The 27,558-nt window shown below is 39.2% G+C and overlaps 2 protein-coding genes across 3 annotated transcripts; one reads left to right on the top strand and one right to left on the bottom strand.

Moving 5' to 3' along the window:
- The first annotated feature begins 1,128 nt into the window (after positions 1-1,128).
- On the top strand, positions 1,129-5,757 carry arpc4 (actin related protein 2/3 complex, subunit 4). Its single transcript, XM_012863724.3, has 6 exons — positions 1,129-1,237; positions 2,410-2,528; positions 2,634-2,745; positions 2,843-2,938; positions 4,954-5,124; positions 5,245-5,757. The coding sequence occupies exons 1-6, from the start codon at positions 1,235-1,237 to the stop codon at positions 5,248-5,250; spliced, it is 507 nt and encodes a 168-aa protein (XP_012719178.1). The 5' UTR covers positions 1,129-1,234; the 3' UTR covers positions 5,251-5,757.
- Positions 5,674-27,086, bottom strand: pfkfb4b (6-phosphofructo-2-kinase/fructose-2,6-biphosphatase 4b). Of its 2 annotated transcripts, none has more exons than XM_012863719.3 (14): positions 26,894-27,086; positions 13,589-13,705; positions 13,398-13,494; positions 12,578-12,644; positions 12,418-12,492; positions 12,263-12,319; positions 11,954-12,075; positions 11,662-11,869; positions 10,896-11,042; positions 10,695-10,799; positions 10,458-10,587; positions 9,647-9,709; positions 8,783-8,847; positions 5,674-6,590 (listed from the first exon to the last, which is right to left on the bottom strand). In XM_012863719.3, the coding sequence occupies exons 1-14, from the start codon at positions 27,069-27,071 to the stop codon at positions 6,531-6,533; spliced, it is 1,491 nt and encodes a 496-aa protein (XP_012719173.2). In that variant the 5' UTR covers positions 27,072-27,086; the 3' UTR covers positions 5,674-6,530. The 2 variants fall into 2 exon arrangements, with proteins under 2 accessions (XP_012719173.2, XP_012719174.3); XM_012863720.3 differs by lacking the exon at positions 26,894-27,086 and adding an exon at positions 15,887-16,118.
- Positions 27,087-27,558: the final 472 nt, after the last annotated feature.

Genomic DNA, 27,558 nt, shown 5'->3' with positions numbered 1-27,558 from the left:
TAAATGGCATCTCACATCCCCCTGTGCTGCCCTCACTGCCTGTGCTAAGTCCTTCCTCTCCTACGTTGTCCATACCACACTGTCACACTGAGACACAAAATGTCTGAATTACCAGCAAGACAGCATCCTCTTTAGAGCGATTCTCCCTATAGGTGAACTGTGGGCTGTCCAGGCCACCAGGGAAGGTGTCTTTGATGTGTTTCAGGCGGATCCTCTCGAAGCCCTTTATGATGACAGGGATCAGAGCAACAGGATGTAATCACTGAAACAGGTGATGGCTGTTTTTTGTGAGAACAGGCACGATGATAGAGGATTTCAGGCAAGGTGGGGACCATAGAGAGCTGCAGGAAGAGGTTGAAGATGTCCAGTAAAAACCCTGGAAGTTGGTCGGCACATGATTTTAGTGTCTGACCCGACCCCATGTCTGGACCTGCAGCCTTATTGATGTTGACCCTCTTTAATGAGTAGGTTTCTTGGTGCAGCTGCAGGACGAGGGGCTGATGCTCAAGCCTTTGCTGCGTTGAGAGTCGAAGCGTGCAAAGAAGCTATTTAAGGTGTCAGGAAAAGCTGGGTCATTGCAGAGCTGCTGGTCTTGATGCCTCTCCACATGTTACATGGGCTGCTGCTGAGGTGCTCCTTGACGCGCTGCTTGTACCCGGAAAGAGGTGTGGATGTATATTAATAGGCCTCCACCTCTGCTGCTCTCTGCTGCTTCAGCCCTTTTATACATCTTCAAATAATTAAAAATATCATCAAATGATGATATGCATAAATGTCATTTTTATCAAGAGATTTATTTCAAAATGCTTCTATTTATTCACTCTATATTTCATAGCTCTTGTCAAAAATGTCACCATGAAATTATTTAAACTGTCAACTTGACCCATCAACCTCAATAATATAGATATTTATTGGGACTTTTATTGATGCATTTATTTATTTTATGATACATACACGCTCATACATTCAATTATTTATTTATTTATTTAATTTTGCACCCTTTAAACCATCCATACAATATTGTGCGTGGCGTTATATTTTCTGTTCAAGGTTTCGTATTCAGATTAAAAAATAAATTTTACATCGTTTATTTGTACAAGACGCACAATTTTTATGTTTTATTTTTAGAAATGGGTGTAGTTTATTCACGTAGTCAGCAGCGGGTACTTCCGGTGTGTGCGGAAACGCAAGAGTAGCTACTTCCGCGTTTAGCCCCCTCCGCCGAAACTGAGAAATGGTAAGATAAATGTGACATATATTCCTATAAAACGTCCGATTTGAACAATTATTATCATGTACATTTTTTTGCAGGTAGGGATTATTCTTGTATTGTCTCTGCAGCTACATGGATTGGTGTAATTTCTGTATTTATTGTGGTCATTCCAGATATAGCTTCTATGCTAACGTTAGCTTGTCGACCAGCTGATGGAGATTTAGGGTTTTTTGTTTGTTTTGTTGTTAGTTTATCTTGCGAGGATGTTTCTTTTTTAAAAAAAACTTGTGGCGCTTAGTAGCAGCACTTTGGTGATTTAACTCAGCTGTAACTATTTAAAGGGAGGTTACATTTGGGGAAACTTCCTGCTTCCCTCTTGGTTACCTGATCATGATAATGACAAAGTTAAACAAGATCTGGTGTAGGTTTGCCATCTGGAGATTTCTCCCAAACCAATAACAATTCAATGCTACGTTTTTTATTTAACCTATACAGATTTAATGCGTTTCACAGCCGTTTAAAGCCAGCTGACCTGTTTTTTTTCTTCTTCCCTTATGTGTTTGAATTCAGAGATGTAACCAGAGATTAATGTTTCAAACCTTTCACCCATTTTAGATCAATAAATGTTAATACGATTTACTTTTTTGAATGAAAAGAAACTAGTAAAAACGATTTCACGCCTTATTTAGCAAGTAGACATACAGCACAGGTAAGGTTTAATCTTGAAAACAATGGGAAAAGAAGTGTTTTTATACAGTGCATGTTAATGTTATGGGTCTGGTTGCATCTGTATGTCGTGTTATATGAGGGGGTTTTGTTTTACGTGGTTTGAATTCTCTTTTCCCTTTCGTGCGTGAGGATCGCTAAACATTAGTGCAATCCTCCGAAACATTTCTACCATGGAGGGAATGGTCGCTTTGGGTTTGAATTAATAAAAAAAAAAAAAAAAAAAAGATTGAAGTGATTGAGTGTGAACAGGTTTCAAATACTGTGGATTATCTGGTCGTTCTTGAAACGCAAAGTGATTTAACATCTTTTGGAAAGACTGGGTCATTCATTCCCCAGAAAAAATCCGGATTCCGTTTAAACCACTTAGGTGCAATTGAATGTGGGAATGATGTGTTCCTTTTCTTTGAAAAAAACAAACAAAACAAAGACAGTTTTCATCAGTTCTGCTTCTTGTCTTCAACAATCAGACGGCCACTCTGCGTCCGTATCTCAACGCCGTGCGCGCCACGCTGCAGGCCGCGCTCTGCCTGGAGAACTTCTCCTCTCAGGTGGTGGAAAGGCACAACAAGCCAGAGGTGGAAGTAAGGTGAGTCAACAGTCACGGCTGAGAGAGAGATTTTTAAGCCTTTAAGTTTATGCTACTCATCAGTTGACCGTGGGACACGTTTGTGTTTTTTTTGCTCGTGTCCAGGAGTAGCAAAGAGTTGCTCCTCCAACCTGTAATCATTAGTCGAAACGAAAAGGAGAAGGTTCTGATCGAGGGCTCCATCAACTCTGTGAGAGTGAGCATCGCCGTCAAGCAGGTCAGTCAGGTTTCTGTCTGTCACCGGTTTTTAATAGTGACCAAGAACCGAGCAGCTTCCTGGCTGTAACGGGTGTCAAATTTCTTTGCTCCTGCAGGCAGATGAGATCGAGAAGATTCTGTGCCATAAATTCATGCGTTTCATGATGATGAGAGCGGAAAACTTCTTCATCCTGAGGAGGAAACCCGTCGAAGTAAGTGACTTCAGGTTTTCAGACACAGTTAAAGGAATTTCCACTCCATAAAGATGGTTTTAAGGCACAAATTCTGCTCTAAAACATAGAAACAATACAAAAAAAATAGAATTCAAATAAAAAGGGGATTCATTTATTTACCAAAAACATCATGCTGTCAAACTTAACATAAAGAAAACTATTTTTGTAATGCCCTGACTCGAAGAATAGCATTGGGCAGTAATACAGTATATCAGGGTATCCTAAAATAACAGGACATTTTGTTAGTAGGCCATTGGAACTTGGCATCCAGTTTTACTCCAGGCATACGCAAGATACTCATCTCAAATGCTATACTTCCTGTCCCACTCTTCTGCTTCCATTCCTGCTGTGTGGCTGCATTATATCCTGTTGTTCAGGAGAGGAACTGCAGTTAGCTCAGCATACATCGACATGACTTACTTGCATCGTAATGAGCTCAGGAGTAAACTCTGGCATGGACCTCTGTCTGTTTTCATACCCAATAACGAGACTTTAAAGCATTATAACAGAACTTTAGGTAATTATATAAATGAGATCTGTCAGACATAGCAACGTTTTCCAGTACTACTGTGATATTCAGAGTGGAGGTCTGACAGCTAAAACGTTCAGCCTAGACCAGAGGGGTCAAACTCCGGTCCTCTATGTCCGGTGGCCAATTTATTTCAAGCTCTCCAGAGTCCTGCTAGTGACCTGATAATTTGACTCAAAGGTCAAAGTTTTATTATGTTGTCACCAAACTCTACATTTGATTCAGTGCTGTCGGGCACATACCGTTCTGCTGGCGACTGCCAAACCCAGACTGGACTCCCAGATAGACGCGTGCTGTGTCACTACAGAGACCAGGACTCCACTGTTGTAGAGTCCATTGCCCTTTGCACAGGCTTTGCTGTGCACATGCTGATGCAAAGCTTGGTTACTGCACCGTACCACATGCTTGCGCTAAATCTCATTGCACAATTTAAAATAATTTTAATTGCAATGAAATTTGAGCTCTGAAAGATGTACATGTCTCCTTAGCAGGACCGCTACTCTGACATAAAGCATACTATACAGCTCATAAAAAAAAAAATATCCAAGATTGTTTGTCTTTTTCATGTAATCGTGTTAAATCAGTTGTATCTAAACTTGGTAATCTAAAAGAAAGTATTGCTGTAATTTGATTATTTGAGTAAGCCATGTAATTATAATCTCAGGTTTTGGACAGGTGTAACACTGGTGTAGCCTCAGCGTGCACGTGTGATGTTGCTCAGAGGTCCAGTGAATGTTCAGACATGGAAAATTAGGGAGAACATTGGTTGTCTTCCATGTTCCTAATAGTTAATTTTAAAGCAGTTATTTGCAAAAAAAACAGCAAATATTCAAAATAATGACACTAACAAAATGTTTTTAGACCTCAAGTATCACAAAAAAAGTATTTGTTAGTGTTAACCTTTCCCCTAGTCTCTCTCTGTTGAAATCCATCAGATGCTGAAATGAACTAACTTTCATACATGAAGAGACACAGATTTCAGAAACATAGTCACTGTGGTCTTTTTTTTCCTAAGCTTTAATAGCCAACAAACTTTCACTTCATCTTTAGGATTATGTTGTTGCTTACAGATATTACTCTGATGTTGCCCAGATTAATTTAAGCGGCTAAAATGCTGACATTTTCACGTCCCCCTTAGACTACCATCTAAAAATCATGGTGAAACATTTGCATTGTATGAAAAGGGCTTTGTTGAACCTGAAAACTGGTTGAAAACGCAAACGTTTATTTTTTACTATTATATTTTCAATACAAAGAATTGTTTCACTTTGCTAATGCATCTTCAAGGCTTAAAATAATGTATATATTGTAGGTTTAGTAGGTTGAGCTTAAGCCAAAGTCGTTTTTCATGTTTTTATTGTGAAGCCTTCATGTTGGTCCTCAGACGTGCAGGAAATATGTGGAAAATGTATTTTTGTTCTGAGTAATTGACCATACGAATCATTTGTTTGTTGCTGTTCTGCAGGGATACGACATCTCTTTCCTCATCACCAACTTCCACACGGAGCAGATGTACAAGCACAAACTAGTGGACTTTGTTATTCATTTCATGGAAGAGATCGACAAGGAGATCAGTGAAATGAAGCTGTCCGTCAACGCCAGGGCTCGCATCGTCGCAGAAGAGTTCCTCAAAAATGTACGATCAGCTTTTATTCTTTGATACCATGAGATGTTTTATAGTGCACCCATTTCAAAGAGATATGCTTAATTATCCTTATAGCTTTAAAAAAAAATTGTCTTTTTGTTTTATTTCTAGTTCTGAGAGCGAGAGAGGACCTAAGCTCACATTCCTTTTTGCAATATTGGCCGTCACTGTGGAGCCTTCATGCGGCTGGGCAGATCCTCGCTGGTGTTACCTGAGGGGAAAAGATAAGAAGGATGTGCAGGACGGTTGTGCAGGCCAACCGGGACTCTTCCCTTAACCCCCCAAACTTGTCCTGTGCTCAAATTATGGATGTTTGTGCATAATATTCCCATCACACTTTCAGTTCTGCAGTTTAAAATGTCCAAGGTCAACACAGCCTCTTTAGTATTGAGCACAGGATGAAACAAATGTTTTTTTTTTGTTTGTTTTTTTAAAAAGAAAAGATAATTTAAATGTTTTTAAATATATTTACAGATGTATATTATATGCACATAAATTTCATCTTGTTTTATTACCACAAACTTTGAACCATGAGGGCAATCAGTTACTTAACGTTTTATTTCACAAGCACACTGATGATACAAATTTAAAGATCTGGCAATTAATAAAAAAAGAAAGTGTGTACTTTGCATTTTAGTGATTTTTTTTTTTTTCATCCATTTCATATTTCCATTTCCAGAGCTTAATATTCAGCACAGTTATATACAATAACACCAGGTAGTTATAAGGTAGAGACGTGCGTTTCCACAGTACCATACTTCTCTGCAGAAAACAGGTATCAGTTGTTATAGCTAATAATTCACTGACAGTGGCTACAAGGGATAGGACTGTAGATATGTGAATGTTTAATATTTAAGTGTTAAACTGAGCTACACTAGAAGTCCTTCCTGATTTACTGCAGTTGTCACATTTTGGATTATAGCAACAAAAATACATTTCCAGTCTAGATTTGACTGTTCTGTAGTTTGCATGTGCCGTACAGCCTTCGTAAGTTGAATGCTTTATGGTTTATCTGGCTCCGTTAGTCCTTGAAGAACTTTTTTTCTTTTTCACTTTTGTATAAAATATAACAGTAAAATCAAAACAATGATTTTTAAAAAAACAAAAACAACAAAACGTTTCTTTGTAAAATACAGTGAGGTTTTTCTGGAGTTTCCTGTTTTTCAGATGAATACAAACTTCCAAATCAATGGAAGCACATGACCGCACGAACAGGACTCTGTACTACAATCCCAGATGATACTGAGCTCTAAGATTATTTTAGCACCAGTAACAGTAAAGTAACCAGTAAAGTACTCCTCGAGTCAAAGAAGCTAGGAGAACGACGCTGCCAAGCAGGCATCGTTCACGGCAAAGAGGTCCGAGAGGACCGGACGAGGTCCTTGCTGGAGCAGGAGTCAGAGGTGAGCGGGAACTGTCTGCAGGGCGTCTTCAGTGCTTCGCTGCACGTTTACGTTCTGCAAGGAGCAACGACACAGGGACAGTAATTAATACCACTATGTTGGCTCTACAAAGTAATGTCACCACCGTCAAAGAAACCTTTGAGATGAATATCCTGCACCAAGAATGCAGCGTAAGAGGCTTTTTAATGTTAAACCATCACTGCCTGAATTTATTTCTAGTTATAAAGGAGAAATAGTTTTTGCTCTCAGAACAGATTAATTAGATTGTTCATTTGAATATAGTACAATAAATGCATATAAATAGGAGGAATTTAGTATAAACATTTGCTTATTCGTACACAAATGACCACCAGAGGGCAGCAAAGGGCCTTATTGGGGATCATTGGGGTGTGTGCTGAATATGCATCTATAGGCATCAGTGGGATAGATGAGCAATTTGGCTGCTTTAATACGAGAAGTGATCTGATAGGGTTAAAATAAATATCAGATGGAGTGAATGTGAAGAGGCTGTATAAAACATTAGTTTCAGCCTTACTGAGGGAAGTGTACTGAGTGAACATTACTGAACTGGGACGTAAAATGAAGAAAACAGTGGCTTTAGAAATATAAGCCACTGTGATTTAGTGTTGACAAAGATAAATGATAATTTGGCCAGAAACGTTAATTGAAAGGAACTTGTTTTATTTAAAATGCACAATAACAATGTAACAAAAATTACATTTGATTGAAGTATAAAAACAAAGGCTTGAAAACTTAACAGCAAACTTAAGACATTGCTGGTAAACCCTAAAGGTTTCAAAACAAGAGTTAGCTTAGGCTCAAGGTGCAACGACTCAACAGCCAGGAAGTTTGTGCGTCATGTGCAACATCATTCAGGTTGAAATGTTTAAATTGTGCGTACAGCGGCGATAATAGACTATAAATAAACTCAAATCAAACTAATGAACAAACAAAAAGGATTGAGCTAGAGATGCACCACAAATAAGCATATGAAAAAATACAGATACGGTAGATTAAATATCAAAAGTGAAAAATCCTGCAATGTTCAGTCTAACAGTGATCCAACTGCAAAGGAAACGTGTTCAGTTTAATAAAAGAAACTCAGTTAAAAGGCCTCAAACTCATGCATTAAATGTAAAAAAAAAAAAAACTAAACAAAAGCATTTGCAATTCAGTAATTTTCTGTTGTATTCAAAACTTCAATGATTTTTCAGGAATCTGCAGCACATTTCTTCTCATGGTTAAAGTCCCAAATTATTCAGACCCTGGGCAAATTCTGGTCTCCTTTCATATTAGAAATAATATGAGGGCTTTAAAGCGGCCTAGCCAGAGTTCTGGCTTAAATCCATCAGAACATTTGTGAAAGACAGTTAAAGATTAGGGTGATAGCAGCGAGTCCTTAGGAAAACGTGTAGTGCTGGTGGATAATAAGAAGAAAGGGTTGATTGCTTTAATGCCAATGATGGCTTTTCTATCGACCATTAGGAAGGATGGAGAGGATTTTCAATGTCGTTTGCTACTTGATTGCAAATGAAACCAATTTCCTTACAATAACCTATTTTTTGGTAAATGCCTTTAATTTCCTATCAGGCAGGGGAAAAAAATCATTTCTTGGTTGAATTAAATCTAAATCTGCCAAAGGTATGAATTTGGGGCTTTAACTGTATGTGTTGGTGTTCATAGAAAAACAAAAACACAAAAAAAAGGTCCGGTTTGTGCAACTCTAGTTTATGACATGCTATTTAAAAGTATAAGGTGCTTAAATTTCCTCATTTATTTACTGCTGCCTCTTTTTGGGCAAGATGTGCTCCCAGAGACAACAGCACCCTGCTGTTAATCTAACTAATTATTTTTCACACTTTGTAGAACAATATTGTGAACAATAATACAAACTGAAAAAGTGTAAATGATGGTTAAAAAGATAGATTAGATATAAGATAGATTAGGTTGTTTTGTGTTACATTTTTCTCTTTTTTTTTTTCATATTCTCTGTTAACAGGGAAGGGTTCAACGCTGACAGCTGAGCTGCAGGGAGATTCAGACTGAATATGTAGAGGGACGTGATGTGCCTTCAGAGGAGTTCAGACACAAAGTCACAGTCTGTTTACAGAGAGGAACCCCCCCCCCCCCCCCCAGCCCAGCCCAGCCCAGAGTTGGACGAGGTTCACAGAAGGCGTGAGGTTGACGGCGCAGTGAAGTCAAGTGTCTGCTGTGAGACTTCTCAGCGTGCTGCTTGTGATACCTACCTCTGGTCTGTCTCTGTGTGTGTTCACAGAGTCCACGCCTAGATACACAGACTCCACTTTACATCCTGAGGACAAAAAGGAGAGTAATAATCAACGTTAAAGAGGAAACGAGTCGTGCATCTGCAAGATAATTCTCTCTGTGCACTGCAGCCATTTTCCTTTAGCTGCAGATGATGCTGTTATCAGGGCTTCTGCAAGTTTCACTGTGTGGAAATGTAGGACTTTTTAAGACCACTGAACATCTAAGACTTAAATAGAATATGAAACACATTAAATACCACAACTAACTATATTTAGCATATTTAATAGCTTAACCAAACTAAATATACAGCAACTTTAACGACTCAAATCTGTGTTTTTTCCAATGCCAGTAACCTTTATAACAGTTACTGACGACAGGTTTAAACAAACTAGTGGCATGCCTGTTTTCAAGCTCAACCTGTTAAATACACACTTCCTTATACTGAAGGAGCCGTCAGTGGATGATGTAACAAGAACGTTGCATTGCCTAAACATACAATGAACCAGTTTCAGAAGCAGAAGCACTTGTTTGCGGGGATGGCTGGTTGTCTACGGGGCTTTTTGCTTCCTTTCATTGTGGGTTTTGTAGTTTTGTCAGAGCGTAATAACGTCTTAATTCCTATCCGCAACTACAAATTGTGGAACAGACAAACGCCACAAGCCAGTGGGAGAAGCAAATGTTCAAATTTATGACCTAGTGTGGAAAACACTGGTGTATTTAAGGCCTAAAATTTAGATGATCGCTTTTTTTTAAGTCTATGCAGAAACCCTGGTAATTGACAGCATTATCTGACAGAAATTATACTTGGAAAAGCATTTATAAACTCCCCAAAAAATGCTCACCGTAAGCAACTGGTGTCAACTTCAGCACGGTGTGCAGAGGACACTTGAGATAAGGCAGCTCGTCTGTGATAAAAAGAGAAAGTAAAAGGGTTTTAGTCCAGCTCTTCACAGCTACACAGTGCCTTGGAAAGGTATTCATACTTCTTAAACTTTCAGTTAATGGAAGAGGTATAAGCACATGGATAGACGGTGCTCTACTCTGATGAATGAGACCATAGTTGAACTTTTTGGCCTACCTGCAAAACATTACATGGCAGAAAAATAACACTGGTGACACCATCCCCATGGTGAAACATGGTGGAGGCAGCGTCATGCTGTGGGGGTGTTTTTATTCAGCAGGGACAGGAAACCTGGTCAGAGTTGCATTTTCAAAAATCACATAATTGTTTATTTCTGGAAGAAAAGATTTTGGATGCTGAAAAAGATTTGAGACAGTGGGGTAGGTTCACCTTTTAGCAGGACAACAGCCTCAACATAGAGCCAGAGCTACAATAGTGATTTAGATCAAAGCATACAAGCTTGGCCCAAGCATCAAACCAAAATTCAGCGGCGGATCAGTGCCAAGACCTAAGTGTATGCTCACAGACGCTCTCCATCAAGCGTGACCGTGCCTGAGCTCATTTGCAAAGAGTTATGGGTGATTCAGGGAGGCTGTGGACAAAATTACGCCACACTTTCCAGATTTTCACTTGTGTAAAAAAAAAAAAAAACCTGCTTCACAGTTAAGTTCAAAAGGTATGAATACTTTTGCAAGGCCGTGTGCGTTCTGATATCCTATATATCTATTTTAAAGAGACGATATCCCTCTTACGTGAAGTCTTGTCCAGGAAATATGCCAGCAGGCAGCGCATGACGGCCTGGTGACAAACGACCAGAACGTTCTCCTGTCTCTCCAGCTCCATGATCACAGGCTCCAGCCGCTGCACCAGATCTTCATACGACTAACACAGAATCACAGAGCCGTTAAGTACTCAAACCATCTCACAACATGGTATAAAAAACAACAACACAACAATGAGGGAACCGTTCAGAGAAATCTTTCATTCACCTCTCCTTTAGGATAACGGTAACGGTATTTGTCTTGGTCTCTCATGGCGAACTCCAGAGGGAAATGCTCCTGGATCTCCTCATACATCATTTCTTCACACACACCCTTTGCAGAAACAGAAGACGACAGATTTTTTTTCCCCCAAACTGTGGCTTTGAAAATTATGACTCTTTGAAGTGATCACAGTAGAAGTTGCCTTACAGCATCAATCTCGTTGAGAGATTTCCACTGTTCATAGGGAACTCCAAGGCACTCCGCTGTCTGGATGGTTCTCTTCATCTGGCTGGTCCAAACCTTCAGATCCTTGATGTTCTGCTCCTCAAGGAAATTCCTCAGGCGTTTGGCAAACTAGATGATGACAAACCATTTCATTTCTTTAAGTAAAAAGAACCCATTTAAACCACATGGATACAATGTGTTGGAAATAAATAAATAAAAAACGTTGAATCCTCGAACTAATTCACATTTTGTCACATTACAGCCAGACACTCTAGAGCATTTTACCTGGGCTTTATTGGGATAGATCAACACAAAGAGGGCCATATTTGTGAAAAGGAGGAAGAATTATGAGTCAATGCTTGGTTAAAACCAAGGTTTGCTGCAATAACAGCTGCAGGACTTTTGTAGTGTGTCCTTATCTGCTTTCCATACAAACTGAAGAATATATTTAGTTTTTAAAATAGCTCAAGCACAATTAGACTGGTAGGAAAGTCTCAGAGGAACAACAGCCTTCAACTGTTTCCCCACATTCCCATTTGGATTTGGCTCTGGGCTTTGACTAGGCCATTCTAACTAATAATACTTTAATTGAAACCATCCCATTGTAGTCCTGGTTGTATCCGTAAGGTTGTTTTCCTTTGTTGGTCTATAACGTAAAATCCTGAGTTTATCGTCCCAACGGGACAGAATGTGAACAAGTTTAAGGGGTATTTTGCTTTATGTTTCAGACATGCGTACAGAAACACACCTCCTTCCCCCTGGCAGACAAGCCAGAGTCTCCTCCGATGCGTCCCTTGATGTTGAGGTCGCTCTCGCCATGGCGACAGAGGTAGATAGAGCGAGGAGTGATGTGGATGTTCATCAGGTAGTAGACGATTCGGCTCTGGACGTGGTCAACAACACGGTTCACCAGGTAGCGACGGCCCACGTCCATGATCTTTATGTACGACATGTCGCTAGAACCAGGAGGAGAGGAAATCGGTCAAACCCTCTCAATGACCTGATTTCATCGTCGGGTCGTTTCTTAAAAGCATCTTCACCTGTCAAGATCCTCATCCAGAGGCTGGTAGGAGGTCTCATAACACTTTATCCTCTTCATGAAGTCCGCAACGGCCTCATCCGAACTGCAGTTAATGTAGTCTGGGTTTCCCAGCTTCACTTGCTTCAAAGAGGAAACGGAGCATGTGAAGGGAGGAAAAACAGGAAGCGGATGTTGGCTTTTTGAGAACAATATTTGTTTTATGCCGATCACGGCTGAATCAAAACAAAAGCTTCGACTCACATTTCTAAAAGGCAAAATTGGATATTATTTGATATAAACAGATTGACTCAAAACAGATGCTGCTTACCACAATATTTTGTGCTATGACTTCTGGGTCTTCACACACAGATTCCACAAAAAATACCTGCATTGAGAAGAAAGCACTGTAAAAAAAAAAAAAAAAAACTTGGAGGATAATCAATTTGAGATTAGACAGAAAAAAAAAACCCTCATTTGACGTACTTTGAACCCGTTCTGTTCAGCGAATTTCATGATGGTGACTCTTCTTTCTCTCGTCGTGTTTGTTGCATCGAACACCTGAAACAAGCGGGGCATTACGGTTATTACTGCAGCAGGGCAGCCGCTTTGCTTGCAGACATCAGGGACGAACTGAAAGACTTACAGCGACCTGTCCTCCTTCAACGCTCAGGTACTGCCGCACATCATTCAGCGCCGACATCGCACACTGGCTGTGAAAGGACACAGGACGGGGTTACTTTTTTAATCTGCGCTAAATGCAATTTACAGATGAGCCTGCCAGGATTCCTTAAAAGTGGGGAATGTGATTTTGACATTTTCCAAGTCTGGATAAATATTTTGAGGTTTACAAGATTAAATTCAGGATTTCTGACTAAATTAAAAGCTTTTTACATTGATTTCTATCTAGATAATTTCCTTTATCAGTGACTTTATAATTTCCATACTGACATACAATAAAAATAAATCCACACCCTCTCCCACAAGTGGAGGTGTCAGTGTTTTTTTAGGCCTCTAGACCCTCTTAGTTAAGGGTTTTAAACCGCACCAGTGGTGCTTTAAATGGGTACTCTTTATAGACTAAATAAAGCACAGCCTGTTATGTTTCTTTTAATTTTCATCAACAAAATAAATGTGTCACAGATCACAAACTGTGCTTTTAAGCATCTGTATTTAAAGTATAATGTACCAATTTGAATTTCACAAGGACAAGTGTGAGAGATTTTGAAACAGAGCTGATAGAAGTTGGTCCAGATGCAAAAAAAAGCCTTTTACCACATTGCATCATGGGAAACCAACTATTTGTTTCATGATTTTTGTAAAAAAAAAAAAAAAAAAAAAATCCTAAAAGCCATCTAGGTAAATGTTTCGAGCTAAAACGTCCACAACGTTATGACAGTTTTTTTATTTTTTAGTGTCACTGCCTGTGTGATTTAAAACACAGAGAAAAATCCTTAAGAACTCACCGTCTGATTTTCACGCCCTCTTCGTTATCTGGACGGAAGAACTCGAAGGACTTGTAGATCTTCAGACACTCTCTCCGGTAATCGCCCACGTTGAACTCTGGCAACCACACAGTCACGTTTCAAAACACAAGATAAAGTGCAGCTGCTTTCCATTTTAACGTGTTGATAATTGTTGGGAACGTGGCTCATACCTTTGGTTGGCACGCCTATCCAGTTCAAGTAGCGGGTGAGCTTTTTTGAAATGTACGTCTTTCCCCGGGCAGGGAGTCCCACGGTCACAATCAGCGTTTGGCAGTTTGTCATGCATACTGCGGGAAAACAAGAAACACATAAAGGCAAATAAAAATGTGCTAAAGACTCCTGCATGGAAGTAGCTGAACAGTTATTACTAAATAACTCAAAACAACCTAATAATGAAGCTGTTATGGTATAAAATATATGAAAAAGGAGTAATATGTGTTGAAAAAATGTCTGCAGAGGAACAGAAGAGGAGGTCCAGAGCTGAACCAATCAGACAAGACCTTTTAAAGTGACTAACTGGAAACATGCTCCTATTAATTAGGGACAGCACTACAGTTGTTGGACACATCAGGACTGATTTGTACACTTATTTAAAGTATTTTATATTATTTTGATGCTCTACAATTTCAGAAAACAATTTAACTGCAATATAATTGCTGAAAACTTCGATGTCTAAATCGATTACAATGAACCCATATTTTCCTGACGATTTCCGCTATTTACCATGACATTATTCTAAGTCAGCTTTAGCATCTCATCACTAAAGAAATACATTCGGTGTGGGCCTTAAGGGAGGCTAGAGTCTCTCCAAAGTGGCAAATTTATTATTGATATGCAAACATGGCATCCACGTGGTTTTTTGAGACTTGAGAGGTGGCACGTCCTAATATTGCCATGAGGACTTGGATTGTGCGGCTCTAATGAAGAGGAACGTCCGCCGGATTTCTCCCAACGTTTTGACTTTTCATCCTGAATACAGATAAGAAACCTTAACGTTATGTTCTGGAAGAATGAGCAGACTTTTAAATCTGATTTGAAGATTATAACCATAATTTAAATTGATTTCAATTATATTATTTTGAACTTAGTGGAAATGTACACAGTGTAATTATACACAGGAAACATTCATAGGTATTATTATGATTTGATTGAATTTGAGATGACGTGTTGTGAATTGCCGCTATATAAATAAAATTGTACTGAATTTCATTATTTTGAATACATGTAACGTTCCTACTTCAACATTGTTTTCTCTAGCTAGTTATACTTTAGCTTTTTTATTGGTGATTGTACACTTTGTTCAGCACTTTGGTCAGCTATTGTTGTTTTAAATGTGCTGCAGAAATTAACTTTGACGTGATTTGATTGGTGAAACATTTATGCTCCTTTTGTCTGTACAGGAAAAACAGGTCATGCTCTTTCTAGCTGAAAATAATCTGTATTATAAAACATCATTTTCCACATGTGCTTGTAAGCACAACCGGTTGGAGGGATCCTTCCTTCCAGACTGTGTCTGCACTGAAAGGCTGCAAGAAAACGGAGCAAGTCAGATAAATAATCCCGTCTCCAGAATGTACTTATGGCTAATTAAATAATGAATGTGAAATGAATAATTTGAGGGTTAAGCTATTTAAGTGTTTATTGTTAGCACTTAAAATGACAATAAAAAAATATTTACTTAATACTGGATTATAACAGCCCCCCCCCCCCCCCCCCCCCCCCCCCTATATAGTGGGGCGCAGGTTTAGGGAGACAAAAGTGGTGTAACTTGGCTGGTGAGTTTAGTTGGAAGTGGGGCCCCCAAATTAAATACTCTGGTATTTTCTGTTATGAAACATTAAATCTTGTTTTTAAGACCATTTAAAGCTAAAACTATTCCCTCATCTATACTATTGTCGGTATCGAGTTATAAATTATAAAAAGGGTTTTAGACCAATTCTTTCTGGGGTTTAATGGGCATGACAGAGCTGCAGGGGGGGGAAGCGTTTGGTGGCAGACTTGGCAGGACTGGCTGCAGCTTGTAAAGGAGAGCAGAACCTTGAGTCAGCAGGAACACAGCAGAGCTGCAAAGAGCAAGCAGCAGTGGGAGATTAAAGAGCATCTGCCAAATCTCACACCCAGACAGGTTAGTGCTGGTTCAGGCTAAATTAAGTTCCCGCGATGGTTTTTCTCCTCTGCGCTCCTGGACGTCTTTTCGTGGAAGCGTTATTAAGGCGGATTAGAGAAGCAGAGCATGATGCAACACCTCCGATCTCATCGAGCAGCGCTTTTCGAGCATTTAAAGATGACTCCGGAAATCAATCTGGCATGAGTAAAATAAATAATAAACAGAAGCCTAAAACTGTCGCAAACAGAAAAATAAAATAAAAAAAATAAAAAACAACACAATGCCCGCAGACGTTTGTGCCGGCCGGGCACATCCTGTGTTGGCGCACTTGCAGCAGGGGGGGCTCAGCCGCATCTCTTACCCCGTCTGTGCGCGATGTGGCTGTTCTTATGCGGCATCCAGATCTTCTTCAGCGGGTTCTGGGTGAGCTCCCGCGGGTGGTTCTCTAACAGCAGGTCTTCGTTGTCCAGCATCTTGGGTCTCTGATCATTGATCCTCTCTCCGCGAGGTGAGGCGGTGGGCTTCTTCTGTGCTGCTGAGTCCTGACTGAGGAGGCTGCCGCCGACTGGATGCCTCATATCAGCTGAGAAACAGCAGTTTCTCCTTACCGTAAAAAGTGGAGGCGGAGCGCAAGGAGAAATGGCCGAACAAAACAAAACATCTCCGGGACGCATGGCTTGTTCCTCTTCATCCGTTGGCATCATCTCCACTTATTTGTTTGTTATTGCACGAGTTAACTACTTGAATCGTGTGTTTATTTCATGTTTTTGTCTTTTAAATGTTTACTTGATGCTTTCTCTGTAAACAGAAGCTTCAAATAAAACCACATTAGAACATTAGGTTTGTGTGTCTCATGGAAACTTCCATCTCCATTTTTTTTTTGTACAAATACTCAACATTTTTTAAATGCATGCCTTTCCTCTAGTAGTCTGGCTTTGTTGACAACCTATTAAAAAATTAAATAATTTTGAAAAAATAAATAAATAAATAAATACTTCTAATCGAAATCATAAACTTATACAATCTTCATAAAGTCTTCTTCGGTACCACATGATTTTCATATGAAAAATCCTCCCAGCTGAATAGGGCATTTTGACTAACTTATTACTTCCAAGTCTGGATATATATGCAACAATTCAACAAATGTTCTGAGCTTTTATGGTGCCATCTGCACAAGGTAGTAATTATTTAGTCTTTTTTTTTTAATAGTTTTTCCTTCCAAGAAGTCTGCTTGCCCTATAATATTTTAAAGTTGATCTTTAGGCACTTTGTTGCTAAACGGTCGCAACTTTTTTCTAAAATGTAGTTTAGAAATTTACTAGGGTACAGAACATGTTAAGACATGTTCCCCCTTTAAAATGGGGTACGCAGCATCTACACTGTTTGCTATGAAGCGCTTGGCAATCAGGGTATTTTTCAGTGAAAGGAGCAATATAGAAAAAAACTACACACAAACTAACACAAAACATTTATTACCGGAGAAAATAAATAGTTGCATAAGTCTATGAAAAGTCCAGATAGAAGTGACACACGGCAACAACTGGACAAAGGTGTGACCTGATGGCATGTAATGATAATTAGAGATATACCAATTATGCTATCGGACAGAGATTGGACCAATCAATCTTCCCTTGATCAACTCTGATCAGTTACTGGCAGGTCAGACACTTAAAAATCAAGTTATTTTTGACATTTTCATTACATTAATAAAATCTAAGAACACCTCTTACAGGTTTTTTTTTTTCAGTTTACTGATGCACCAGTCAAAAGCCTATACTTTGATCCAATTTAAGTTTAGTAAATATCAAATAATAAAGAGTAAAGGGCATATGCTTTTATTAATAAAAGGCGGAATAACCTTGTAATTCTATTATGTTAGATTCAAAACTCTTACCAGTTACCGAAAAGCATTCCTTTAATACTTATTTTATGTTAAAATCCCTATAACTGAGGGGGGTGTCTAAAGCTGGAAGCTAGGATTGTTTGGCCATGTGGGGGTGCAAAATATATGTCCAATTAAAATAAATTTTTCAATATTCCCTGCAGATTTGCTACTTCGGTGTGTTTTTGTTGTGAATTCCCCCCCCCCCAAAAAAATAGCATCCACAACATGTTCTCCTTCAGTAAAACATTCTCAAAAACATCTCCAGAGTACCAGGTTTGGTCCTCGGTTCTGAGAAAACGTGTTTTGTAAAGTTACCGTAATGTCTCAGACAGCGCGCAAGCACACATGGACGTAAGCTTATTGTTGTTCACATGATGCACGCATGGACACCGAATGCGGCTCAGACAACAGCCAATCAGAGGACAGAGCAGACGCTCGGCAGCCAATCGGAAAGGAGAGGGGATGAATGGAAGGCGTACAGCCTGTACGAGGCACACGTAAACACAGCACATGAAAACTAAAAGTCTTGGCTTTTACACGACCCCGCCACGGCCTCGTTAGCTTTCATCACACTCTAGGTCAGCAACATTCAACACACTCCACGCTCACATGAAAACAGCAAGACAGTTATGATGTAAACATGTTGTCTCTCTGTGCCGTCAGACAACGAGCGGAAAACAACAGATTAACAGCAGCCTATGCTTTTCTTTTTCCATGCATACATACAAGTTGCAGGTCATTGGGTTTATGGGAGGAAATACAGCATCTGAGGAGACTGCAGTCGTCCGTGATCAGACTGCTATTGTTTGATATATGAGGACAAACGTTTTAGATCCAAGCCTAAAACAATGCAAAGACATTCCTGGTGTTTTACAAGATCTTCAACTCCAACAATTGAAGAGTTTCAACTTAGCCATTAAAAAAACAACAACTTGCAAGTTTAATTAAATGTGTTAAAGCCATGATCCAACCACAAAGATAAATATGTTTTATCAAGATTTTATGTGCAATACGATACCCAGCACAACATATGGAATGTAAGGGAAATTATACATGGTTTTCAGCAGCAGCTATGAATAAAAATACAAAAAGTAGGCTATGCCATGCATTTATTACCAGACCCTTAGATACCTTTAAATAAAATCAGGTGCAAAGACGTGCCTCTAAGTCACCTAACTGACCAAGGAACACAGCAAGCAGGACAGTAATAAAGTTGTGGGGGAGTTAAAAGGAGTGTTCGGTTATAAAACGACGTCTTAGGGCTGGGCGATGTGGATTAAAAAAACAAATCTCCGATTTTATCATACCAAATCCGATTAATCGATTTTTTTCCTCCTTTTTGTTTCATAAAAAGAAATTAACGAAAACATTTTAAAACCTTGCTTTTTATGTCAAGCATTTCGTCAGGGAGTTGACCTGGATTCAAAGTGCAACTAAAAACAAGCTGTGAAACATGAAAAACAAGATAGTAGCCGTGCCAATATAAACAATGAAAATATAACAAAACATTTGCTGCTAGTGGTATTACACATTGAGCTAAGAACAGGCTTCACTGCACTTGTGAACTTCAAACTAAGTAAAAAAAAAAAGTAAATAAGTAAATGAAGTACCTCGTATTATGGTAAAAAAAGTTTCCACTTAATATTTTGACAATAATTTTGCCTAAACATATATTCAGCATCACATGCTGTTCTCTTCATGGAAACCCAATGAGTGTATTGGCAAAATAAATCCAGATTTTCCAAAAATGAAATCTTAAAGAATTGTAAATTCGAATTATACGATTAAATCGATTTATCACCCAGCCCTACATTGTCTTAAGCTTTGAACATCTCAAAGAGCGTTGCTCAAACATTTATACAAAAATTGAGATGGCATAACTTGAAAAACGTAACAAGACACAGCCATCTACCCGAACTATCAGAAAAGCAGCCAAGAGTCCTTTGGTGATTCTTGAGGAGCAGGGGAAATCTGGGAGAATCTGTTGACAGGACAACTGATAGCCGTGCGCCTCACAAATCTGACCTTTGCAGCCTGAAGAAAGCCACAAGAAAACAGCACGTAAGGACACACCGAATATGTGGAAGAAATCGGTTCAGTCAGATGAGATTACAATTGCTGTCAATGTGTTGCGGTGAAAAATATTTTTTGCAGGTTCACATGAGACTGGGGTGGAGGTCACCTTCCAGCAGGACAGTAGTAAACGTTCATCCAGAGCTGCAATGAAATAATCTTAGATTAAGTATCGTGATCTGTTAGACAGTCTCAGTCATAGCAGATAATTAAATCCAAATTATGTGGAGAGACTTGATTTGCGAATTTTTTTCCAGATGCTCTTCATTCAATCTAGGGCTGGACGATAATTCAAAAACAATATATGTCTATCAATAGACGTATATCGATGATAGGAAAAAGGGTCAATAAATAAGTTAAATAGAATAACAGTTTTCCTTCCTTATGCGTTCTGGCCTATCATGTAGGTTAATACCATAGTCGTTACATCATCCCAACCAATCACAATGCAGACCCAGGAACGTTCCTCCCCCAAGCTCCGCCCCCTCCAAAGAGTTCAGAGAAGCAAGCGTTGTTTTTCATTTTTTAAATACTTGCAGTTTTAGTAAAAAGTTGGTTGACTAAAGCGTTGAGTTTGAATTCAGTGTTTGTGTGTTCTTTACCTAAAAATAGATCACAAAGCAACAGCAAAAATGTCCAGAGCTGTACTTAAAATATATGTTTTGAATTTATTGAATTTATTGAATCATTATTGATATCGATCAATATGATTTCCATTTTATCAATGTGCTTTTTGTTATACATCGTCCAGCCCTAATCCAATCTGTCTGAACTTGAGCCATTCCCCCCCCCCAAAAAAAGCTTGTAAAATACAATGAAGTTTTAACGGGACAAAATGTGAGGAAATTCAAAAGCTATTGGGATATGTTGCTCAACTTGTTCATTTATCCAAAAAGTGCAACATTTCAGGTCAATCTCTAACTTCAGAATAATTGAGCTAACAGAAAAAAAGACTCAATTTGCTGATTTGTACAACTAACCATCGGTTTTCTGATTGTCATAACCTAAAACATGTTTCATATTCTCATTGCTTAAAAGGATAAATGAGGAGCTAGAACATAAATGACGACTGCACAGTTCCTTTAAGGAAGCAAATCACAAGTCTCGCTGCTCTGCATGACAGTCACATGTGTTCATTCGGGATCCAGCACTCAGTCAAGTGAGTTCATCCAATAAAAAAACATTCTGTTCTTTTCTGCTACTCTGCTCTGTTCTCAGCCTGCAGAGGAAAAAAAAACAATGTAGTGCTAAAACACAAACACCAGGGGGCAGTGTGCAACCACACTTAAAAGCACCACTTCCTAGTTTCAGCAAATATGGATGTTTTGTGTGAGGAAAATACAATTCACGACCGAATCAAAGCTTTGTTATTGACAGACTGAGTCCTGTGGTGTTAGGGAGCGGTCAGTAGGACTAGTAATCCAGTCAATTTACTCCAGGACTTCTCAATAATAACATAAACACACACCGACATGGTCTCTTCACCCACTGACAAGGGAATCTATAGACTAGGGTTCATCTACTGTGCGATAGACAAATCATCAACGATGTTTGAAAGCTTTTAACAATATTAATCTCCAAATGAAAACTAAATATGGATCTAATGACTTCACAGCTACAGAATATTAAACACATCAATGATTTTTTTTTTTTAAATATATTTTTCTAACAGGACTTTTAACTGTTAAGTTGCCACGACCCGGATGATTGACTATCTGCATTTAGCAACCTGGTCCTTTATTTTTTAAGCTCTGAAACCAGTTTTGTATATGTAAACCACTGCCCACTCATCCTTCCTTTCAAATGAGGTCTGTTGGCAAGAAAGACACAGAACTACAACCTCACACCATGGTGCTATTTCCTGCAACCTTTACTGCTGGTAACGAGCTGCTGTACATGCAGTAGTTCTGCAGCTCACTTTGGGTACTCCTTCACTCCTTTGCCAAAAATCCTGCAAGGCACATCGGACCCTAGTTGGTTATTGTAAAAGGAAATTCTTTCTATGTCCAGATCATGGTCCCAAATGTGCTCAGAGGAAAACTCAGTAGTTTAGAAATTTAACCAACTAATCAGACTAAATCTATTCTGTTTTAAGTCAGTTAAGACCAATGTTATTCTAAATGCTATAGGCAACAATAGTGGCATAGGGCTAGTCCTGTGCATTGTTTGTGGGCAGAACTAAAAGGGTGTGGGGGTGAGCGAGGTGGTCTGTAAACCTTACCTAGTTACACCGGTTCCGTCAGCAGAAAAAGGGCAAAAAATTCCAGCAAACTATTATGAGAAGCTTGTGGGAGGAAACCCAAAACATCTGACCCACGTCAGAGAGATCAAAAGATAATTCTACCAAATAAGAAAACATGAAAAAAAAATCAGAATTTAAAATAAGTTTATTAAAAAATTATTATCAGACAAATTTTCATTATTCTGGCATGTCAGAAATCTGAATACTTTGGGTCATTCTAACTGAGCTACAACACCGCAGGTTTAGACAGTGAGTCTGACCCGGTGTCTGGCTTCAAATGCAAATTTAGTGAGCAAAACAGAGATGTCCTCAATGCTTTTCACCCACACTGTATATGGATCGCTTATTAAGGAAGTATAATCAAACAGTCCTTTCCATCAGACTCTATTACCAAGCTATTTGCTAATCCCCCCCCCCCCCCCCCGAACGCACTTGAATCCGATCACAAGCAATTTCTTAGAAAGTCAATAATTTTCATCGGATTAAATAAGGTGTTTTTATTTGTTTTGCTTTCACTCAAAACAAAACCTGCTAAACCTGTTGCCAAGGTGTGTCACTTTGAACTGAGTGCAAAACGGGAGCATTCATCAACCAGTTGACGTGATCCTGCTCATACGCCTCAGTCTCCTCTCTGTAAGATAACCTCTGATAAACAGATGTTTGAGTCCAACATCACTAAAATCATTGTTTTTTTTAATTTATTGTTATTCCGTTCCTTAAGAATCACTTTACTCCTCCTCCCGTTTCTTAGCTACAGATACAGAAAGTGGAGTCGAGGTTGCTATAAAAAAAAAAGAAAAGAAAGGGAGGGCAGTGTTTGGTCCAACTTTATTACTAAAAAAAAAAAAGTCAGATGAATTTTAAACCTGGGTCCAGCATTAAGTTTGCATAACAATGTAAATCCTTTTCTGTTATCTCTGAGGCTCAGAAACCAAAGAACAACGGTGATCGGCTTTGGATCAGTTGTCCGTCACGTGATTTCTGTTGCCATGCTAAACGTTGACAGACTGATGGAGTCGGCAGCTTGATAAATAAACACTGTGGTGATTGTATCACAAGATCAGATGACTGCAGATATATACACAATGCAGGGGGTGATTTCACTGTGGCTACTGGGAAGCAAGAGGCCAAAAGCAGTGATAATTAAGAAATAAAAAAGACAGAATGCATCCAAATTCTTTTCAACCTTTTGGCTGTTAAATAATGCAGACAAGGATATTACTTAGCAAAAATTAGAGTAACGTTTTTGGAAACAGAGTACTTGTGTGGCGGTGTTTGTGCTCAAACGGCCAGGAAATGAAGAAAGGACGTTTCTTCTCGGCTTCAGTGCTACACGTACAGCGCCAGCCAGAAATTTACGTACATGCTTCCTGGGCATTATCAATATTTGGTATTGATAACAATAATTCATGCTTTCAGAGTCTATCTTTCCAGTGTGGAATGATTATACAATTGTTAAATACATTTTAAAAAAGATTGAGCTGCACCAGTTTGATAGTTTTGTGTTTTTTCTGAAACCCATACAGGCCCAAACATATCCATACACCCCCACTAAGTTACAGCTAGATATCTCTTAGAAAGTTGCAGAGAAACTGAATATTTGAACACTCTTCTTATCAGAAATTCAGAAATGGTAAAGCTGTCTCTAATGTTTAGACGTCTGTCTACGGGAATATTTGGCCATTCTTCCAGAAGTGCATTTTTGAGTTCAGATACTGATGTTGGATGACATGTTTTCACTTTTAGTTGCCATCAACAAGCTTCTGGCATAATATTGGCTTGATTCAAATGGGTTGGTTCCCTGGCATTAACTCAGCTTTTACATATCAGTCCAGGGGTGAAGTCAGAGGAGCTATTACAGAAGCTCAATGTTTGCATGCTTTATCCACTCCAAAACCAGCTTTGGTGTGAGTTTAGGATCCTTATCCTGTTTGACTGTTGACCTTGGAGGAAGAAAAATGTTACGATTTAAAGTAGAACCCAGGAACCACCAAGGATCAAGTGCATCATAGATTGGAAGATGCAGGAAACACCAGTAAGGTTGTTCACTGTGAAGGAAGCTTCAACATTGCCATGGGCTCAGAAAGTGCTGACCAAGAAAAAAAGACAAGTTGGGTTTTCCCAACAGCAAAATGATCCCAAATAAACATCAGAACTTGGGTGTGGAATAAATTATGAGGGCTAACATGATGCTTCAGAAATTACCCCCAAGTTCAACCCAATAAAAATATTATGGACTTGGATTAAAAGCAAGATATTAAAGCCGTTTAGATGAAAATTAGCCGTTTCTTGTATGAAAACCGGTCAAACATCAAGCCAGAATTATTCTGCCAGAAGCTTGATGATGGCGACAAAAAGTGAAACCATCTTGTCCAACATCAGTGTCTGACCTACCAAATGCACTTCTTGAAGAATGGTCAGTATAAATTTAAGTCTAAACCTTGTAGACAACCTTCCCAGAAGAGCTGAAGTGGCTGTAGCTGTAAAGGGGCCGTCATATTGATACGGTCATTCTACCCTGAAAAAAAAAAAGAATAGTTCAAACGTGTGTTTTAAAAGTCCATTAATAATAGAGTATTCATCTCCTTGATAAGTGTAGGGGGCACTTTTCACCTGAACTGTATATCTTACTACCTTCGTACAGCTAATTTAAACAAAAACAAAAAAACACATTAAAGCCATCCCAGGTTCTGATGGTCCTACATCCTTACGGTCAAGTGTGTCTGCGCAGTCACACAGCTACTGCACTGACAACACAGGCCCGCTTGGAGCCGTTAATGTGATTCTGAGCGAGCGGGTGAACTTTCCCCCAGATAAAGCCAACACACAGGGAGAGGGAGGGCGAGAGCGTGGAAGGAAGGAGAGAGAGAGAGCTCGCAGCTCTGCTTGGAAGGACATCCATGATCTATGATAATGATGATTCACAGCGCAAATCTGTCACCGATATAAATAGAAAAACAAAGATTTTCTGGGAAGCGTCTAAAGAAAGGGTAAAAATGAGGAAAAAGAGGGCTTTCCAATTTCAGGCGGCCTACATCTAGTGGCATTGTGTGTGTGTACCTGATTGCACATTTACAGATTTCTCCTGCACCCTTTCAAGTGTAGCCGATGCACATATAGGAAACATGGGTTCCATCTCTCAGTCTAGTAGCCACAGTAAAATAGTGACATATAACACAAAGGAGCTGTTTAAATGTCTTTTAAAGCACATAAAGCAGCAAGCTGCACGCTGGTATGTTTTTAGACTCGGCCCCTCCTCTCAGGGAGTGTAAAAATGGAGCACGTCTCCAGCTCTGTTCATGCTCCATACATCCAGCACAACAGCCATCCGCACCACCGTTTAACACACGAGGATGCATCCGTCTGCATGCTGCTTGTTAAACATGACAGCACAGCAATACTACGCTAAACTGGCGTTCAGCACACATGACTCATGAAATTACATAACAGGAGCTTCTTATAGTAACTCATATTCTGGATTATGTAGGTCGTGGCATAAGCCCTTCCTCGGGTGCGCCATGCTGACCTTTCTGTGTGCGCAGAGTACTCAAACATAAATGAATTAGTGGGTGTCATTTGTTTAAAAGTAAAGCAAACACAAACAAGGAGAGACGTCCAGACCTTGACGTGAATCTGATAACACCGAAGCATATGCCAGATTAGATTGCAAACCCCAAATTAACTCGAAAATCTGCTCTCCATCTGTCCCGTCGACGCCAAACGCACGTTACCTGCAGCAGGTGTGTCGCTTTATTGCTGCTCTAACTCAGCCTATTTAATCCATGAGGAAGCCATTACATTTAAGCCTTAATGGTAGTAAGTGCTAAATAATATTCTTGCGTCAGGTTACCCAGATGCAGTGTCTAAAAAACTTCTGCAAAGAGAAAAGGGATTATGCTTTTGTTCAATCAAAAATATTGTCTTACTCCTTGTTTTAAATGTTTGCTTTTTAAAATAATTTATTTGCTGAAAAAAAAAATCTTGTGTATTTTATGAATCATTTTGTATATGCACAACAAATATTTTGGGATTTCTCTTTTTTGAGTACCTATTTATGTGATGAAAAAATTTTTTTCTGCTTTTTATGAATTTCTTTTTAGACATTTCTCTGCAGAAGAATATTCTATTTCATTGTTACTGTTTTTCATAAGTACTTTATAAAAGTATTTATTTGCTGAAGAAACATTTCTTTATTTGGCTGCTAAGAAAATTATATTTTTATTTGCGGTTTGGAAAAAAATCCTATTGTCTAAAACGTTTTTCTTTTTTTCAAATAAAGTATATTTATTAAAATATCTTATTTACTTTTTGGATGTATTTATTTATTGATTGATTGATATGCTGTAAACCCTATTTCTCTGTTTCCCTTTGGGATAAAAAAGTAATTTTGAATTTAATTGATTTGAATTTACGATTGATTTAAAAGCTGAAGAAATAAAATGTTGTTTTTTTTTTTAGTTCTATACAGTATTTTTCTTCACTCGTTTATTTGGAGAAAAAACATTTTGTTTACTTTTTTAAAAGTACTGTGTATTTAGTTTTTAATTATTTTCTGAAATAAAAATCTGTTTGCTTGTTGGAATTAACATCTCTTTATTTCCTTAATAAACATTTCCTTTACCTTTGCATATATTTGTTTATTTTCTGAAAAATGCTATTCCTTTAGGTACTATGAGGAAGTTAAATTAGTCCATGCCATACTTAATAAAGCAGACCTTGCTGCCATTCTGAGTTGATTATGTAGTGTTTCAGAGGCAAACAGTAACAAACTGCATGCTTGAGCAGCTTCCTTCAGGAATCAGTTCCTAGATGTCTCTTTTCAAGCTGTCAGCTGCTCTCGGGCTGCAGCCAGGCTAAGCAGCTCATAATGCACTTCCAATAACAAAGTCCTCTCCATATGGGCAAGCTTTCTTCTTCGCCCCCGTATAAATCCCCAAACAACGCCGTTTTTAGCTAATTTCACGGCTCTAAGTTGCAGCCTGCACCGCCTCTCCTGTCAGCTCCGAAGGAAGCCTACGTGACACTGACTTGTTTACTTCGTCCGCCTGCTAACCCAGCTGTAGCTCTGGCTGCACACAGTGTTCGCTCACAACAGCTCCATAGCGAGAAAAACAAACAATATGAGCGAGGAACGTGGAGGAGCTGCGGGGCTCCGGTTCGGTGCCTACCTGGCCGGTCCCGCGGGTTGTTCGGGCGGCAGGAGCCCCTCATGGTCTCGGTGGAAAGCCTCTTGCTGTCAGTGTGCAGAGCAGCGTGATGTCTACAGCGGAGCTGCAGGAAGCGATGAATGAAGTGGGGGGAGCGCGCGCTCCGCGTGCCGTTGAGTGCGCACGGCCGCGTGCACATCCACCGCCACCCAAAACAGAGAGCACATGTTTGTAAACCTGCACGGAGCCTGGTTGCGTGGGTGACCCACCAACCCTCGTTGATCGCCAGAGCAGAACCTCTGACCAGTTTGTCAAGGGTTGTATGCGGAAGTACAGAGATTAAATCACCGTTTGGTTGTTTCTAGATCTGGAGTAAAGCGGGGAAGAAAATACACGCGTAAGAATGATTTATAGCTCCAGACTATCCTTTTTTCTTTCTCACTTTCTACAAAAGTCTCCATCTATCTATCCATCCATCCATCCATCCAGTCATCTCGCTTTCACCACCATCTAGATGAAAAGAAACTTACAAATATTGATACTTCAAAAAATGGTCTGAAATTTGAGTCTGGAAAAGTAGTCCCATGACATCATCTCAACCAGACTGAAAAACACACCGAATACATAATGTCTTATTTATGCGTACAATTTCTGACTGAAATTAGGCAACCGGAATGTTTTTTGAG

The sequence above is a fragment of the Fundulus heteroclitus genome, chromosome 20 (genome assembly GCF_011125445.2).
Source record: "Fundulus heteroclitus isolate FHET01 chromosome 20, MU-UCD_Fhet_4.1, whole genome shotgun sequence".
NCBI classification, from domain to species: Eukaryota; Metazoa; Chordata; class Actinopteri; order Cyprinodontiformes; family Fundulidae; genus Fundulus; species Fundulus heteroclitus.
This window is presented reverse-complemented; position numbering and strand designations above follow the sequence as displayed.

Bases quoted from the DNA above. Each gene is read 5' to 3' on its own strand.
- pfkfb4b (XM_012863720.3), bottom strand. From the start codon at position 16,103: ATGAGGCATCCAGTCGGCGGCAGCCTCCTCAGTCAGGACTCAGCAGCA. The intron at 13,495-13,588 runs GTATGAGCCACG...TGTGGTTGCCAG, and splicing joins GATAGGCGTGCCAACCAAAG to AGTTCAACGTGGGCGATTAC. The intron at 12,645-13,397 runs GTGAGTTCTTAA...GTCCTTTCACAG, and splicing joins GAGGGCGTGAAAATCAGACG to CCAGTGTGCGATGTCGGCGC.
- arpc4 (XM_012863724.3), top strand. The intron at 2,529-2,633 runs GTGAGTCAACAG...GCTCGTGTCCAG, and splicing joins AAGCCAGAGGTGGAAGTAAG to GAGTAGCAAAGAGTTGCTCC. The intron at 2,939-4,953 runs GTAAGTGACTTC...GCTGTTCTGCAG, and splicing joins TGAGGAGGAAACCCGTCGAA to GGATACGACATCTCTTTCCT.